Here is a 19695-nt window from a genome sequence, read left to right on the forward strand (position 1 = left end):
CGACCTCCGCTCCCGCTCTATGTCAACATTATCACTAAGGTTATCAGTGACCCCGTGACCCAAATACTTAAATTTAGTGACAGTTTTCAACGGAACATCGAAGAGAGTTATCGGCGGCACAGGATAGGTTTTAGTACCTGACTTGAAAACCATCAACTCGCTCTTACTAACATTGTATTTGAGCCCATGGGCCACCGCATAACGTTCACAAACTTGTAGAAGACGCTTTAAAGCACCTATCGAGGGGCTCAGCAGCACCATATCGTCTGCGTAGCTGATATTATTAACACAAACGCCGTCAACATGGCAACCGATTTTGGTATTGCTGAGCTCCTCGATAAGACCATCCATATAAAAATTAAAGAGCCGCGGAGAAGTTAACCCCCCTGTCTCACCCCGCATTCCAACCCATACTCATCCGATAGAGACCCCGCCCATCTCACACTATTCTTCTGGTGGTTATACCAGTACCTTAAGAAGGACGTGATCTCACCAGGCAAGGTTGTATGCTGTACAATCTTGTCCCACAACACGTCATACGACACTAAATCGAATGCCTTGGACAAATCCAGGTAGCAAGCAAAGACTGGCGTTCTTCCAGATGTGTAGTACCGGACAGTATGCTTCAGGCATAGGATAGCACTCTCTGTGGACAACCCCGGCCTAAAGCCAAACTGTGCATCATTTAAGCAGAGGTGCTTGTCCAAATACCCATTCAGCACACTATCCAGCACCTTGGCCACAATTGTTGCCAATGAGATTGGCCTATAATTGGATATTTCAGATGAGACTCCAGTCTTATTTTTCACTATAGGCACCACGATTGTGCGCATGAGATCATCTGGCAAATAACAGTGGCCAATGCACAGTGAATAAAACATCGCAAGTACCCTGGGCAAGTGTACTCCAGCATGCTGCAGGTGTTCAATACTGAGACCATCGTGCCCGGGCGACTTACCTCTAACCATATTTTTTATTATAGTAGCCACTTGCTTCGTAGTTATGGTTACAGTATTCTCCGAGACGGCCCCAGCATTGAACTCCCGTGAGGAGGGTCCCAAAAGGGAGTCCGCTCGAAAGTGCTTTTGGAAAAGGTTGGCTATGTCCTTAGGGTTATGAGCCCCCGATACAGTCACCGGAACACTTGACTTGTGATTCATTTTTTTTACAGATTTCCAAAACGATCCAAAGCTTTTATTGGAATGGTGTTTAGCGATTATGTCATTCTTAATTTGCTGTTCATTGTTTTGACACCATTTCAATTTAGCCTTGAAAAGCTTTCTAGATTGGCACATCTCATCATACATATGACCACATGAAGGTTTACCATACAGAACCCAATTTTTGAAACATAACCTAGCCCTGCCATGAGCCTCACGGACATATCTGTTCCACCCCGTGACCTGGTTTCTCTTTTTTATTATTTTCACATTAAAACTAGTCAATGCCGCTTCTGTCAGAATACATACAATTTCCTGATACATGTGTTGTAATACTTGGACATGATCATTATTATTGCATATTTTATTACAACAACTACTAAGGCCTTGAGGAAAATCTAATTGCTTCAATCTAGAGTTGCAATAATCGTGATACCTGGCTATTTGAGCAGCGTCGCGCTCACCCCATACAACCGAGCTGCTATGACAAACTTGTTTTACAAATTTAGGTTTAATTAGATTAATATTACATTGCACTACTATAGGAAAATGGTCAGACCAGTACGTGTCATACATAATTGACGTATTTACTACCATTTGCCTCGCGGCACCAGTCACAATACAGTGATCGAGCCACCGCTTGCAACCGTGCGCCTCGCTTACAAAAGTGTACGAGTCCGTGGGTAAAAGTTCTAAATCTACACAAGTCCAAGATTGTTCACTACAAAACTGTGTCAGTTCAACGTAAAAAGACTCACCGGGATGCGCGTTAAAGTCTCCCAACAAAAACACCGATTCAATATCCTGACTCTCAATTATAGCACTTATCTCTGCGAGGCAGTCCGTGAATTCGACCATGTTGTCAATGCAGTCCGTCGGCATATAAACGGAAAATATCAACAATGCACGATCCTGTAACGTCACTTTAATCGCAGCCAAACGCACACTTTTACACTCTATCACAGACACCGCGGCGAACACATCCTTCCTCCACAGCAGTGCTACCCCTCCGTACGGGCGTCCCCGGAGTACGCCCGCGGACGTGTCTACAGCAGAGGTAGCCGTGAAGGCGAAACGATCGTCAATGCTTCCCAAGAATGCCAGGTCGTGCGGCAACAGCCAAGTCTCCTGCAATGCGATTACATCAGCCACCCGACACTGCTTCCTCACGCAATCAACAGATCTAGTCACATTTTTACAATTAAAAGTCAATAATTTCGTACTGATCATGTTATGGGTGTTGTTTACCACCTCACACATTTGCTCGCCCTGTCACATGATAACATTGACTTACAATTATATGGACGTCGGGTCCGCGCTAAAAAGTGTCCGAACTTTTAGGGCGTTAAAATTGTATACAGAGCGTCATTCACGCTTTAGTCTTCGTTTGTTCGACTGACAGCGAAGCAAGCAAAATCAGACAGTACTGCGATGACATTACAATTTAAATTCAACGTTTTAGCTTTTTCATATTCCTTTACATGTCACTACGTTTAAATAGGTTGACTTGGGACATTTTTTTCGTGGTTTGTGATTAGACCCGTCGTCCATTTATTTGTAAGTCAATGCATGATAATAATAAAAAAGCTGTAAAACAAGACAACGAAATTTAAGAAAGATATACGTCCTGTACTTAACAGTTGAAAATGATAAGGTATTTATTGGATAATAAAAATGCATGTTCCTTCCTTGTTCTTATCGTCAGATGTTCGCACTTGAGATATGTTAGCGAGGAAAAACTGTTAGATCGCGAGCGGTACTGTATATTGCGTTCCAAAACGTATATTGTTAAAAAGCCAGCTTGAAATGGAACTGGGCAGGACACGTCTCCTGCATGTCAAGTAAACTGTGGAAGGGGATGGCATAACGAGCTATATACGCATATGACATCTCGGCAGGTAGCGGCGTCAAATTGCGTTGAGTGGACGAAGGGAATGACTTTCACACCGTTCTCCATGGTGTCGGCATCGTTGTTTTTGATTTCCATAACACAAGTGCTTTAGTTATTAAATTTGGGATCAAAGCAACGTACGTGATGTTGTATAATATTTCATCATCCTATTTAAGAGCCAGGCTCTTGTCGGCGTAGCCTCCTCCACTCCTCACGGTTCATAGCCTACCATTATGCTGCATGATCGGGAAATATTGTGCAGTAGTTTCTCGCTTGCCTTCTGCACGGCGGTTCGTCGGCCATCAGTGGCTTGCTGATATGCGGTCAGAAGACGCTTCTAAAAATCGTTCATCCGCCGTCTGCCAGTATTAGCATTACCAGTATTGCCAGTACTGGCACCGCCGCTGCCCGATGCTCGGGGAAAGCTTTTAAAATGGCTGCTTTTCTTCGCCATGTCACAGTCGTTGTCATAGAACTTCTGTAGTATTTTATCAAAGTCATCCAACTAGGTTTCCCACTGGTAACGCTGACGCGTTGGGGACTGCTTTGCACAATTTGCATCATCTGGTGACCGTTGGTAGCCTGCAGCTAGGCCCCAACTTAATATTTAATTCTAGTGACGGCTGAAGAATGAATGTTCCTTCCCCACTCTAATCTGTGTGATGTGCACTGCATTATTTCATAATGTATTAAAATTAGTATCATGTGTCATTTTCATTTATATACGTTTTGTAGTAATAGTTATAACACGTATTTACATGATAAGATCTTAATGAATTGGTTTATTTCCATGCCTCCATTACTACACTCGTAAAAAGTAGTATTATTGTTTAGCCTTCACTAAGCCATCACTTTGATATATCTTTGGGGCAAATCGCTATGTACTAGACCACTTTACTGGCCACTATTTATATTCTTCATGTAGCTACCGACAATCACTATTTTACGTTATTAGCGTTGTAAAAATATTTGAATGTAGAATCAGATATCGATTCAAATTTCATCATCATCGTCCACAGCTCGACTTGCTGATTATTATAGGTTTTCTGTAGTTTGTGTCGTACACCACAATCTTGCGCTAGTGTCACTCATCTACGTAAAGTAATTAAAATTAAACCTAATCATTAACTTAATTACTATTGTGTTGTATACGATATTGTGAAGTACATATGGGTGAAAGCCAATGCTGGCCTGAGGGTCGAGCGGTTGGAGTCTCATCACAATGTGGATTTTAATTAATTTGTAGTGAGAGTACCAACTCAACATCTGTCGTCCTTCATGTAGGAGGACTTTAGGCTGAAGGGTGTCACGTACCAACGTTTCCGATAACGGCTTCCGGACACCCATGTTGCGTTACACATCGCAGTCCATACGTGTAAATAAATAAATAGTATTATTATATTGTTATATATGTTAGTCTACAGGGTAAACATATATTTATGGGTCTTTGTAACTTGATCATAAATAAATAGAAAAAGTATACTACAACAGAGGCTTAAATTTCCTAATACCTTAATAATAACCTATACCAGGGCGTATAACATATCGTCGCCTTACTTTCTCAAATTCGTATCTTAAAGCACAAAGTTATTGAAATGTAGAAAATGGATTGTATATACGAATTTTGCAGGCTGATTTCACATATTCCCTTTATATTCACACACTGGATTTTATCAATTCGTAAAGTAATACATCCAAATTAACGCCCTTGATAAGAAATTTAAAATAAATAGAAAGTTTTGCCATATCCTGAATAATATATAATAATCTCTTTATAAGATACGAGTTTGTGAAAGTAAGGCATCGATATTGGACATCGAACTTTAGAAAAAGACGGCTGATTTCGGTGTGACGGAAATGGCGCTCTACAAATCCGACGGTAGCCGATTATGACCGATAGTCTTTCTCTAACGCTCGATGTGTAATCTTTGCGTCCTGAGTACCTCCACCATTGACTTACAATTATACGGACGTCGGGTCCACGCTAAAAAGCGTCCGAACTTATAGGGCGTTGAAATCGTATACAGAGCGTCATTCACGCTTTAGTCTTCGTTTGTTCGACTGACAGCAAAGCAAGCAAAATTAAACAGTACTGCGATGACATTACAATTTAAATTCAACGTTTTAGCTTTTTCATATTCCTTTACATGTCACTACGTTTAAATAGGTTGACTTGGGACAGTTTTTTCGTGGTTTTTGTATTAGACCCGTCGTCCATTTATTTGTAAGTCAATGACCTCCACATAGTAATATGGTTTCTTTTATATATCAAGTTTCGTCCTAAAGACGTAAAACTTTACAGACTACGTCCGATTCATATCAGTTCCGAATCCGAGAAGTGACGGTCCGAAATGTCACAGGGATCATTTTATCTCTAGGTGTACTAGCGATATTTGTATTTTCTCGGATTCGAATGGGACTTAGTGCACAAGCGATATCCGAAGTGGGTCCGAGTTTTTTAGATTTATACAGTCTCGGATTTGGATGAATACGAATCGGATGCGTAAACGCGCTAGTTATTTAATACATTATGTATGCGAATGTAACTCTATTTGTTACGCATAAACCACCGAACCAAATTTGATGAGTTCTTAGGTTTTCGCGATTGTTACACATAGGAAATGAAACTGTTTTTCCGGATTTAAATCGCGTATATTTGTTTTTTCAAACAAACCGACGTTTCGGACCCTTTACAGGTCCCATGGTCACGATTGACTGACGTGGTACAGTCTTCCATGCTATCAGCATTCGAAATTATATTTTCCAAAATTTTAGAATAGAATAGAAGTCGTTTATTACTACTACGCCACAACAAAAATATACACAGTAATAAAATGAAGACAAAAAAAAAGATGAAGCTACATTAAAACAAAAAATTAAAATAAAAATAACTGAAAAAAAAAGGAATAAAAATAACATCATACACATCAACTAAGCAAACATAAAATATTTAACACAATTAGACTAAGTGTCATGTGCGCGGCTGTAATTTCGGGAATTTTTTCGAAAAAATTTACGCCATTTGAAATGACCCAACAGTAGTCATGGAGTTTCTATATCTTAAATCTAAAACTGAACATAACAATTACATAGCAATTAGAAAGATCACGTTTACCTTCTCAATCTCATTTCAATCAACACATTCAAAATATTATCCCGATTAAAATATCGACAATGAAACTTCGAAGTGTTTACACAGCACTAGTCCATAATCGATGCGCGCGAGTATTGACGCGCTTGACGCTTAATTACAAGCTTACTGGTTCTTTATATGCCACCTATTGTCCGTCCGTGACTTTTCTCTATAATTCAACCGCAGCCCCAATCTCAGGGCATGTAGTTATATTTTTGTAGGTCAACAAACTGGGTTAGTTACCTTTAATCATAATCACCATGTCAAGGAAGTATTAGGAAGAATAATAAGTCAATGTATTTCAACATAGTAAGTACATCAAACTCGACGGTTCGAATCTATGAATGACTTTAGTTTCCAAGTTACTAACGATTCTAAGTGTATTGTAGCAACTCTAATTAATGGTGAAGGAAAATATTTATTTATTAATCTTAAAGGGAGACGCTGTTGAGCTTAAAACTAACTTAAATAACAACAACTGATAGCCAATTACAGATCCTCACAAATAGAAATATAGTGGATGCACAATTTAACTAACCTAGGTATCGTATAAAACATAAACATACAACCGCAGTTGCAAGCTTTACTATGAGTCAAAGAAATGCCCACTCAGTGCTCTCCTCGCCGAAATCACACTCATATTGAAAAGATCCAGATCACAAGAAGTACATAGAATGTTAAAATAGGGGTATGGGGTAGAACCAAAAGTGAATTGTTTCTCAAAGATTTAGACGGAAATATGGGATAATAATTTCGGACAGCCAATTGAGTCTGATGCTGTTTTTATTGAAAAGATTAGGTTAATATCACAACACATTTCAATTGGTAGAAGATGATGCTTCTTACAGAGATTGTAATATCGATAATATCGTGATGAAGCCTGCATATCGTAGTAGGTTTGGAACCATTGGAAACATGTTAAATCTCCTCTTTTTTTTTAGGAGACACGTGCTCGATAGTAGGAGGTACAATGGATTGATGATGACCTCAAACTATTCGAACTTAATTTCTTAACTGGATATTTGAAGTATACGTAACTGACGAATTCCCAAAAAGAATTTTGCCAGTTCGTCGAACAGTGGCTAACCTAACCTTTTTTTTTTTTTTGTTAATCCGGGGGAATCTGCTTACAGATACCCCGGCCCCGCGGGGGCAGAGCCGGGGTTATGTGGGACTGGGCTGAACCCTGAAGGGGAGCAGCCCGACCGCACTAAACCCCCGGAGTGTTCCTCCTCTCCGCTGTAGGTGGGGGTACGGGTACGCTGTTGCACTCGTCCGCGCCCCCACCAGCGGCTGGCCGCGCCCTGCGCAGCCCCTCCTCGAGAAGGGAGACACATCGGTCCCCCGACTCCGAATGTGAGGCTCGCCGAACACCAGACGAGCCTTCCATCCCGGGCCCCTTTATGCTGGGCAACGAACTCCCCCGAGTCCGCTACCCAGGGGCCATGGGGGGCCAGGACAGCATCCACTCAACTGTGAAGTTCAGTGGCTGCTCCCCCAGCCCCCGCGGCGGATCTGATGACAGGCTCCGCCGCAACACCTAACGCGCTTCCGCGCGGACTCTCCGAAGAGAGTCCCTTGGAGCGCCCACCACGGGCCAATCGCCCACATTCGGCCGCGGAGGACAGGACGAGCGGCAACGACACACCGACACGTCTCTTCCCCCGCGGCCCCGCCGCCACTGCATCATTGAAAGCGGTGCAGCCCCGCCAGGGTCGCGGAGGACAGGACGAGCGGCAACGACACACCGACACGTCTCTCCCCCCGCGACCCTCCTCCTCGCGAATCCGCGCGGTCTCCCGCTGGCCAAACGAACCCCGCGCGGAACGCCCTCCTCCTCGGGCCAGCCTAGCATCATCGGCCGGCCCTGTGAGTTCCTCTTAGCTTCACCGTGGGATGAAATCGACCACGGCTACAAGAGCCACCCGCCACGACAAGGCGGGAACCCCTTCGGGGGGGTGGCTCACCTAACCTAACCTAACCTTTTTTTTTTTTTTTTTTTTTATCGTGAGGAAAATGCGTTACGCATTCCCCGCCGCTGGGAGACGGCGGGGATATGTGGGACTCTCTCCTGGGGACTATGTCGATCCCCAAGAGCATACCCACTAAAAACCTCACGATGTTCCTGCGCGCACCTGGCGCCGGAGCCGCGGGGTCCCTTTCAGATGCTACCGCGACTCCGGTGGTGCTGGTCCGCCTTTGGGCGGACCCCTACACCATCGCCCCCTTAATCATGGGGGGCGACCTACACGGAGATGCCCCGGAACATTTGGGGCATCTACCGGCGGCGGAGGCCTGTGCAATGCAGGGGCAGGGTCTCCCAACCCCGCACCCTGCTGGCCTCCGCTGATGGGACGCAGGCGGTCGGCAAAGAGCCGTCGCGTGCGTCCTCTCCGCCGACGCCGAATGGGGTCCGAAAGGGCGCTGTCTTCGCGGACCCGTTCGGCTGTCTCCTTCTGCGACATCACGTCCTCGCAGAAGGAGACCATCGCCTGCCATGACCTCTCGCTTCCCAGCATGGCTCTAACTATGCTGGGCAGTGAGAGGTCTCGTCCCACCACCTCTACGAGATCCCGGCGCTGCTGGCTCCAGGTCGGGCACACCTCCAAGATGTGCCTCGCCGAGTCTGTAGCAGCGCCGCACTCGTGACACTCCGGGGTCACCTCCCTCCGTGCGATCTTGTGCAGGTAGTCACCGAAACAGCCGTGTCCGGTGAGTACCTGAACAAGACGGTAGGTGAGGGACCCGTGCCTCCTCTTTCTCCAATCGGCCAGTACAGGGAGCAGCGCCTGGACGGTGCGCTCCCCGTATCTGGCCGATCGGAGTGCCTCCTCCCACCCCGCCTGGACGGCGGTCTTGGCGGCACGCCGAACCCCCACTAGCTCCTCTAGTGTGGGGCGCTCTCCACGTGCCCTGGCTTCCGCACGGCACCTGTAGGTCTGCTCGAGGACGGACGCCTCGAGCTCCCAGGGTGCGGATCCAGCCAGGGCGCATGCCGCCGCTCCGGAAACCGTCCGGTACGCCCGAATCGCCCTCACCGCCATTAGCTTCTGCGGTCTGCGCAGAAGCGGCCGCAGTCTGGTGGTGAGGGCCTCCGCCCAGATGGGCGCCCCGTAGAGGGCCATGCTCCGTATGACGCCAGCATAAAGCCGACGACATAGGGAGCTGGGTCCCCCCACGTTTGGCATAAGGCGCCCAAGCGCCGCCGCGGCGGACACGAGTCGCGGCGACAGCCGGTGGAAGTGCTCTTTGAAGTTCCACCGGCTGTCCAGGGTGAGCCCAAGATACTTTATATGAGGGCTCACCCCGACCCTCCTTCCTCCCACCTCCACCCAGGAGCCGGGCGGAGGCCCTCGACGGAGGCCATAGAATGCTATGACCTCTGTTTTGTCGAAGGCGACCGTGAGCCCCAGCTCCCCAATGCGGCTGACCACTAGGGCGCTTCCCTCCGTGGCCAGTCGCGACGCTTCCCCCCAATCCCGCCCCCGGGCGTAGACTAGAGTGTCATCTGCGTAGCAGATGACACCCAGTCCAACGGGGAGAGATCCTCGGAGCACGTAGTCGTATCCGAGGTTCCACAATAGCGGGCCCAGAACCGAGCCCTGTGGAACCCCGCGGCACATGCTCCGCTCCCTCATCTCCCCGTTCCGGTCAAAGAAGGAGATCTTCCTCCCGGTGAGGTAGCTCGACACCACCTGCCTCAGATATTGAGGCAGGCGGTGGAACTTTAGGGCCTCCTCGATGACGGAGAACGGGATACTGTTGAACGCGTTGGCGATGTCCAACGAGACCGCCACAACAATCCCCCGTTCCGCCTTGGCCCTCCTCACCTGTCCCCTTAGCTCCGCTATCGCATCGATGGTCGAACGCCCAGCCCGAAATCCGAACTGGTGCGACGACACATCGGGGCCCACACTGTCGAGGTGCTCGATGATGCGGGCAGCGAGCACTCGCTCGAAAAGCTTACCCGCCTCATCGAGCAGCACGATGGGCCGATACGCTGATGGGGACTCGACCGGACGCCCTTCCTTCAGGAGGAGGCAAAGGCGGCCCTCCTTCCACACCTGGGGGAAGCTCCCCGACGCCAAGCTGGCATCGAAGAGCTTCAATACGCGTTCTCCCAGGTGTTCCAACGCAAGTGCCAGGACTTTCCCTGGCACACCGTCCGGACCGGGGGCCTTTCTTGTGGCTCTGAGCCGGTCCGCTGCCGCCTTTAGTTCCTCCTGTGTGACTGGAGGAACTGTATCGACCTGTTCCGGCTCCGCAATCGGCGGAGTCATGGAGGAAGGAGAGAAACTCTCATCCCCCTCCGGGAACAGGCCAGCCACCACTTGATTGAGGAGCTCCGTCTCCATCGTCTCGGCGGGGGGCGCCCGGTGCTGCAACTTGTTGCGCACCATCTTGTACGGGCGCCCCCAGGGGTCCCCATCCAACGTGGCTAGGAACCCCTGCCGGGCCAGATCTTGGGCCCGGCTTATGCCGACTCGGAGCTCCTCTTGCGCCGCCCTATAGGCGGCGTGGTGGATTTCCTCCTCCTGGGGCGTGTGACGCCTTCTGCGACACCGCTTGTGCGCCCTCCGCGCGGCGTTGCTGGCGGATCGCAGAAGCGCGAGCTCGTGCGTCCACCAGTAGACCTCCCTCTTGTTGGGAAACCTAACCTAACCTAACCTAACGTACTAAATTGTGAGACGAACAATATCCGCTAGGGTCATTATTGGTATTTTATTAAAGTTAACATCATAATTCAATCTTTACTGTCTCGCGCGGTAGACTTTAAATATCCAAAACCTACCGCGTCCATTATTGCCCTGTCACTTTGAAACAGTCTTTCTAATACAGTAATATAGTTATATACACGCACACATTCAAACGCACATACTCAACATAGCCCCGCACTAGGGAAAACCTGTGTCGCGGGTGCCATGGACACACACATAGACAACCACAAATGACACCCAAACTCACGAGGGAAATAAATGTAGGCCATACAAATGTTTCTCCCGGCCCGGGAATCGAACCCGGGACCTCTCTCTGCGTGGCAGTCTCTCTGCATGGTAACCGTTCGGCCACGGCGGCAGTTACTTTCATCTTTAGATTTCCTTTTCTCCCTCATTTCTTCTTCTTTTTCTTCTTCGCTATCCTCTCAATGCGTGTAGGTATCTTCCAATACACGCTATTTGTTTAATATCTGATAAATTTAAATTAAATTGTCTTATATTCATTTCTAGCGGAATTATTAAGGAAAATACGGATAAGTGGATGACCTTGTGCTACAAGGTACTACTGTTTATGGAATATGATTCAAAGTCTGTAGGTCACGATCGGGATTAAGGACAAATGTTGACCAACAATGATGATTACTTCCACAGTTTGCCGGCTGTCTGATCGTGATCATCCTTCTGGAGCTGTCGGTGGGTATAGCTGCAGCAGCACTACGTCCACAGATCGAAGGCTCGATGAAGACCCAGCTGCGTGCCTCCTTCATCAAGAACAAGTCCACGAAGGAAGAGGATTCCACATATGTTGAATTCTGGGACCGCATTCAGAGCACTGTAAGTAACATGTTTAAAGCAAAAATTGCTCAACCTTGATTGAAAAGGCTTTGTCCAACATATCCTATCAGTAGATTTCAATAGGTAGACGTGTTCAAGAATTTAGGCTTGTTTTGATAATGTTTTCAAGATTCTACGAGCAAATGTAAGTTGTTGTAGGTAATAGAAATTGGTGTCAGAAAACATTTCAGTCAATTCCGTGGTATGTATAATAAAACATCCATAATTTTGAAGGAAAACGGAAACGGATTTGGTTTATATCAATTCCAGAACCGTAATTTGAAATTGGAAATCAACAGATTGTTCGCGATATATAATTCCACAAATTAGTTAATTAGTTAAACCAATTGAGTTCACCTCACAAACTGTTTCAGCTCCAATGCTGTGGAGTTACTGGCCCGGACAACTATGGATCCTCTGAACCTCGCCTGAACCCATCCTTCAGCTGCTGCCCTCAGACCTCGGATGTCCAGAACACTGCTCGCGCTAACTGCATCAGCCAGGCGACATATTACACTGAGGGATGCGAGGATAAGATCCTCATGACCGTCCACAGCGCTGGGTTGACGGTTATTGTTTGCGGCATCCTGTTTTGCTTCTTGGAGGTCAGTTGATACATTTCTCATTTCAAAAAAGCAACAAAATGGGTATATCAGAGCTGATGGTCACGATGATTAAAAATTGAGTAATTGCAATAATTATTTTCTTCATGATTGAGAAATTTGTAAGATCTGCTTACTCGATCTATAGGTCTGTTGCTAAAAGCGATAGCCACTGTCAGACAACAGACTGGTTCGAATCTAGTTGCATAGAATAAATTTTCTAAGGGAGTCACCACATTTATTAACGTTAAATCGCATTAAGCCGGTCAGAAAAAGCTTTATGGCCATGGACGTACGAGCGAATAAGACGTTGTGAGTTTCGCATCGGTTCAAACGAACGCGGCGCGACACAATACGGCTACGAATCTGCTTCCTGCGAATTTCCGATCGCGTTTACATCAGCATGCGCTGATGACGGCGAATCCTGGTTTAGAAAGAATCGGCTTAATGCGATAAGTGTGGTTAAACACGATCACATCAAAACGATTCCACGTTAACAAGTTTGGTGACATCCTAAACGCGCAATGAACAAAATATTACTAAGCTCTAAAGGTTCGCATGCAAGCGTCGTAGTTTTGCGATGTTAACACGTTTTATAAATATGCTATAGCAGTAAAGCTTGGTTATGACTCTAATTTGAGCCTGGTAATTATAAGCTAACTTTGACCTTCCCTCGTTCCAATTTTCAACTGACCCGGGCTATAAAGATTAACTGATGAGATAGAAAGTTCGTGCTCGTATTAGAATCTAGAATAGTGGAATATTTTTCCACCTGAATAAATTTACACAAAGTTTTTCTGAGAATCCGGTATGAACTTAAGGCTCAGTTTACATCGTCGCGGAAGGGAATGGATGCGAGTTTTTGTAACCAAAGCTAATGAACTTTATGTCAATTGTGTAATGTACAAACTACAAACAGAAATTTCGGGTCTTTCATAAGGCGCCGTTTCATTCTGTTAATTTGTAGGCAAAGTAATTTAATAAATGCCGTAAATCGAAATTCTCAAACGTAATTATTGCGTTTCTTTTACTCGGAGTATTCACTAAAGACCAAATGAAAACATTACTACATTTACGTACTTAATTTATTTCAAAAACAGAGGTTACAAACATTAAACGGAAACTTTTTATAAACTAATTACATAATAATCATATTATTTGTCTTCAATTTTCAAGAAGGTTTCCTTTACTGTGATTTGTTGACTGAAGAAAATGTATGATCACTGCTATTTTGTTTTCGTTTTTTTGTAATCCTGAAAAAACGAAGTATAGACACGAGTCAAAATAACAGGTCGCGTGTCTTGAGGAAAATTCGTAAGCAGTCTCGGGAATTCTCGTGGCTGTAGTATAATACATATCTAGTTTGTACGATACAGGTGATCAATGATACACAAATTAATATAAAATTTATTACGCCATGTACAATTTCGTTACAAAAATCAGCTTCTATTTCAATTAATTCCAACACGTCAACATTTTCTCCTCGTTTTCCAAATACCAAATTCTCAACTTTGTGACTTTGGAGCTGTGAGATCCCTACTTTTTACGAGGTTAAGCAAGTTGATAATTTGTTCTTTTATACATATCTGAATTAAACACCTCTAAAATCTGTTTAAATATATATCTTTCTATATCATATTCAGCTAGATGTTTACATATAAAATCATTTTGACATATTTATCAGAGTTCTTAGGTTATCGTGATTTTTTAAATTATTGTAGTATATATAAAGCTTTAAATGGCAAAGATCTGAGGGGAGGCATAAGTTAGCAAGTCAAAACCGGAACGCAGTAATGCTCACATTACTGCTTGACGGCAGAAATAGTTACGGTGGCAGTACTTCTCTGGACCACTTCTTTCACAAGAAGCTCTACTACTATTCAATTGCGATTGCCGTACTAAATAAACTACTAAAATAAATAATAATAAATAAAGAAAACTAAAACAAACCACGTTTTTTTCGAATCTAAAAAGTAGAAGTAAATTGAAATGTTCTTTGATAAATAAAAAAGTAAGATATTTAAACTTCTGTGACTATAGATTCAGAAAAGGGTGGTTTGTAACTGGTTTATGACTTTTCATCTCAGTCAGCTTGTGCCCTTTAAATGAGAGATAAATTTAAAGAGATGAACATTCTTATACTAACGTCACAGTACATCTAAGAAAATGTTAATTATGTTAAGAAAAATATAATTTTTTTTATGAAAAATAGTGACAGACATAATATTAATACGAGGAATAAAAATAAACTAGCTGTTCTTGACAGTCGTATGCTTCTATAATAAGATTCCGATTGATATTCACAATTTGCCATTTACGAAGTTTAAAACTATTGTAAAACAAAAACTTTATACTAAAGGTTATTATGCAACTTCTGCGTACTTGGATGACAAAAATCCGTGTTAGTGACCCGTTTAGCTCTTTCAGGTATTCTCGGTCTAAGATGTTTAAATAAAATATTGTAATGATAAATGTATTGAAATGTATATTCACAAAGTTCAACCCCTAGAGTTTCTTGCTCATTCTTTTCAGGGACATCTGTCTACGAATGAGCAGTTGAGTTTAATCAGTATGAGGATTTCAAGTTCAATTTGCTTACCTATGAAATAAAGATTACTTGACTTTGACTAAAGAGTCCGAAACGTTGTTTAGTTTGAAAAAAACGAGAATCAGATCCGAAATAAAAAAGTTGTATTTAATATATTTAATTCGCTTTGATTGTCATCCCTGACCACGTCGTTTATATTAATCGTAGAAATAAACAAATTCTCTGTTATAGAAAGTAAAAGTCTAACAATATATAGAATTTCACTAGATATTTCTAGAATCTATTTATTTGCCATATCGTGGTACTGGCCTTTTGAACAATCGATATTGTTTTCACGCTATTCGGTGTGTTGTGACATGCAAGTGTGATTTATTACGTCTAGAAAGGACTTGTGGGGATTGGCCTACACTAAACTTGCTTTACAAACTATTTGAGCGAATGAAAGGTTGTTTTTGCTGTGTAATAGGAAATATTAATGTCTGGAAATATCGTTCTTGTCAGCACTAATGAACGTATATATAGATCATAAGAATTCTGAATCAAACAATGTAAATAATTACTTTCCTTTAAGTTTGAAAGCCTCCATTTGTGAAATAGTTACGATGTACAAATGTCTGAATAATGAAAGAAATCGTGGTCAGTTCTGTCCGTTCTGTCAGAGTTCCTTGTGAAAGAGGTCGTCCAAGGAAGTTCTGCCGCATTGCCTATTTCTGCCGCCAGAGCTTATGTGAGCATTACTGCTTTCCGGTTTTGCTGGTGAAGCTACAGGCATATGAGACTTGTCAACTTATGTCTCAGGGCGATGGACGTAATAGAAGTGTTCCTCAGATCTTTGCGATTTGAAACTCTAAGTGACACCGCAACTGCTATGGACAGGGCGTGTCTCTAAACACCAGGCGCACGCCTTGTTCATCCCGCTGCTTGTGGATAGCATTCTCTTCCAGCTAACCTTAACCAAAGATTCGCCAAAATGCTTCTAAGATATATAGGTAAAAAATATTGAATTTTGTGAACAACGTTCATACTGGCCACCAGAACGTTCAATATGAAAAAAAGAATTATTTTTATCGTCTTTTGATTTCGAGTAAACGTTCTCTGGTACATGTTGCTAGTAGTTCGTAAAATATGAACGTTGTGGTCATATTCAACCTTTTTTGCGTACCTATCAATAAGTCCATGAGTGTATAAATGTAAGGTATAGATAAATCTCTAAAATGGTAACTGTTAGCTTATTTTAACCGATAGACTACTAGGTACAAGTAGCAAGAGTATAAATTCAGGTTATAGTTTGTACCTTCTATGAAAAATTGGTTTAGTTACATCGATTCTTGCTTGTAACCTGATCATCTTTTTTTACAGATTGCAGGAATCATTCTCGCCTTGTGGCTGGCCCATGCTATAAAAACCGAAGGCAAGAGTCGGGACTCCGCTTAAATAGTCTAGATCCAGACTCAATTAGTATTCAAGGGTTTAAATCGATGGACTAAATTGACCGTGGTCCTGAATACGCTATAAGACGTGATTGTAATGTGAAATCAAGAAAATCACCTAGAGATTTTAATGGTATCTTTAAAAACGAGAAGACTTAACGAACTTGAAAATTTTTTTCCGAAATATCGTTTATTCGAATTTTCATTACACCGAAAATCGAATTATAACGAAACAGTTGTTCTTTCAGGATATGTTGAATGTTTATCGCAAAGACACGATTATGTTCGGTTAGGTTTAAAAGAAAAAATATTTTCCTCTCAAAATTACTTTCGAGGTTATGAAATTTCGACCAAACGTTATTTCTGGCAAATGTCATTTCGGATAGGTAACCCAGCAAACGTTTTCATTTTATATGTAAATTTTAGAACTATCAAAAGCAACGAAAAAATCTTTAGGTGTCATTTTCACAAAACTATTTCCAATTAACAATGTTTATAATAATTAATACTCAATAGTATAATAAGCTTCGTAAGTGTCATTATAGCCCATTGATGTGAACACCGTACTTTAGATGTAAGTAAATAGTTTGCTATAGTGTAAGTGCACGTACCTTTAATTAAGTATTTATTTTCTTAATGTAGTGTGTTTTGTGGATGCTTGTATTGTTTGTGATCTACTTTTAAGTTAATTGTCAAATAGCTGTAGTAACATTATCGAAACAGATTTGTCACAAAGAAACGTCATCATCTCGTAACGGAAACTAAGGAATGTCACCATCTCCTAAAGTGAAGGACACTGACTGAGATTTAAAAAACGAGGTTTAGTTCGACAAAGTCAAAATGGCGATCTTCCTTACCTTAATCTTAAATTATTTGGCTCGCTATAAAAGTTATAATTATACTTAGTCGAAGACAAAGTTTGTTTTATGAATTTCAGCCCTAAACACGTCATCTCCTAAAGTCAAAAATACTAAGAAATGTCAACGTATCTTAAAGTAAATGGCACTAAAAAGTGTCTTCTTGTTTTAAATAGATGGTGATTACACTCTCTCGTGTTTTAAAATCTTTATTTATTTCACTGATGTAGGAAAAGCCTTCTACTTTTATGCTAATATGATGTCGATAGTATATTATTACTTGTAGAACTCTAAAAATAGAGAGAGAGGTAAAAAAATTCATTAGTATGTAAACGTGTGGGATTTGATTATTGAATGCATGTTATAATAAGCGACCACGTTTTAGAATTTTTGTAGGATAACCTTAATAAAACTTCTTTGAGTATTGTTTATTTTCAAGATTAAAAAATCGTCGCGTGTAATGCACTGAATTTGAGTTGGTGCTGTTGAATTTACTTTTCAAATGATTAGTAAAAAAGCTTTACTTTGTTTTCGTTAATATTTTTATATATTTTTCATTGAGAAGGTTTTTAGTCAACATAGAAGATGATCAGAATCATCGAATTATTATTAGTTTAAAGTAACCAAAGCTACTACGTTTGTGTGTATTATTAAAAATTAATATTTAGAATTCTGTTTAGTATTAGTGTTGCTAGAAAATAATTAAAATCGAAAACTGAGTTATCACATTTAAGGGTTTTAAGTGTACAGAAATAAAGATAATCAGATTTTTGTTGTGTGATTTACAAATGTAAGATAGAAATCTAAACGGTTAAAATTTTCACTGTCAGGTTTTTCTTTTGTTTTTTCTATCTCTAACGCGAGACTTACTTTGGAATGGAAAATAAAATTTTATGGCAATATAGGTCAGGGTTTCTTTATTAACGTGTGGTCTATGGATCGCTAAGAGGTCCGTGTAATGAACGCCGGGGGTCCATAGTGAGCGTACCTAACATAATGCATTAATATAAAAATTTGTACACAATATGTTAAGAGTAAGTAGGTTCTGTGCGCGTGTCTTCTTTGAATTTTTGCTCCCTTTGAGATCGTCAGTTATTGGACTGAAACAGACGCGCGTCAATGGAAACCACGTGCCTTTTTTCTACGTCATATTTTCGGAAAGGGTTCGTGGGCTCTTTGAAATTTTGAGAGGGGTCCATGACTAGAAAAAGGTTAAAAAACACACTGCAACTTTGGAATACAAAGTGATCCATAAAATTTAAGAATTATGTCTTCAAAAAAGTACGCATAGGTACTACAATTTTCATGTTATTTTATTTGTTTATATAAATAAGTATTTTAAGCAATTTTCTTTAGAATTAAGATGGCATTTACTAGTCACTAATTGTAATAACAGATTACCTCTGAATCCCTATATTCGGTATGAATACAAGATATTTAATCAATGTTATTATTTAGAAGTGGCATAAACTAAACTTATTATTCAATGACTACATAGTATTGTAACTGACATCATAATTATCGGCGTATCTTTCAAAAACTTACAAAATTTTCTTAAATTCGAATAATGACGTGATTTTGTTAAAATAATATTTTCCTTTTATGGACTTCATTGCTTAGATAATATATTGCGTTCCATTTCAAGTTTAAAATTTTCATTCCTTAAATTTAAAAAATCAGGTATTCTATTTCCTCTTATCCTCTTAGTAATATTAAAATAGTGTTCTAAATGTTGTTATAGATTTTTCTTTAATAAAATATCGGTGTTGAAAGGTTTCTTTGTTTATTAGATCCTTTTTCTTTAATATTTAAATAGTGGCGGCATTTCACTAGTGCTATTGGGCGTTTAATGTACTTGAAAAAATATTTTATGTACAGATAAACACACAGCCACTGACAAATATGACCGTTTATACATGGAGCTAAATAAGGAGTCAGAATAATGAATATGCCCATAGTGTGGACGGTTTACTTGCATATTTGCCTCCTCTGATGTGCATTGAGAAACCGACCAGCAGCGCACGGCAATATGAATTTGGTGCTTGCTGTACTTGTCGAATAGGTAAACGAGGCAAATACTTTGTCACACATGCTGTCTACACATGGTGATTGTTGCCATGTGAAGAGTCACCATAACGAGGATTGTAAGTGAAAGTTTAGTAATAACACCTCGGTGAAGCGAAAAGCAAAAATAATTATTAGCTCGTCGAAGCACCAAAATCTCGATCACCGCAGGAAATTCTGCTTGTTGGTTATTTATCGGACACATTTCAGCATGTGTTCGCAGTATCTTTTCAAATTAGTTCCCCTGAGGTGAGTGAGCCGTTTCTCCTATAGCTAAATGAACTCTCCATTCTTATGTCGTTGAAATACCATTCATTGGCATAAAGTGCTTTACTTCGTCCTTCCTAATGCTTACGGACTGGAGTATATTACCAGGACCCCGATTCAGAACACTTCGACATTTTAACAGAATAGTTCTATTGGATATAGTTCTCGAATCGAAGGGCGCTTTCCGAGCT

At 41.9% G+C, this 19695-nt stretch overlaps 1 protein-coding gene across 1 annotated transcript in view; it reads left to right on the forward strand.

The window, feature by feature from the left end:
• LOC113237353 (23 kDa integral membrane protein-like) overlaps nt 1-16581 on the forward strand; it is a 61914-nt gene extending 45333 nt beyond the window's left edge. The window contains exons 3-5 of the mRNA XM_026473773.1: nt 11554-11736; nt 12111-12341; nt 16246-16581. Of these exons, the coding sequence (XP_026329558.1) occupies nt 11554-11736; nt 12111-12341; nt 16246-16320 (489 nt within the window). The 3' untranslated portion in view covers nt 16321-16581. The remainder of the gene's footprint in view (nt 1-11553; nt 11737-12110; nt 12342-16245) is intronic.
• The last annotated feature ends 3114 nt before the right edge of the window (nt 16582-19695 follow it).

This window comes from Hyposmocoma kahamanoa, unplaced genomic scaffold (genome assembly GCF_003589595.1).
Source record: "Hyposmocoma kahamanoa isolate Upper Pololo Valley unplaced genomic scaffold, ASM358959v1 93, whole genome shotgun sequence".
Lineage (NCBI taxonomy): Eukaryota > Metazoa > Arthropoda > Insecta > Lepidoptera > Cosmopterigidae > Hyposmocoma > Hyposmocoma kahamanoa.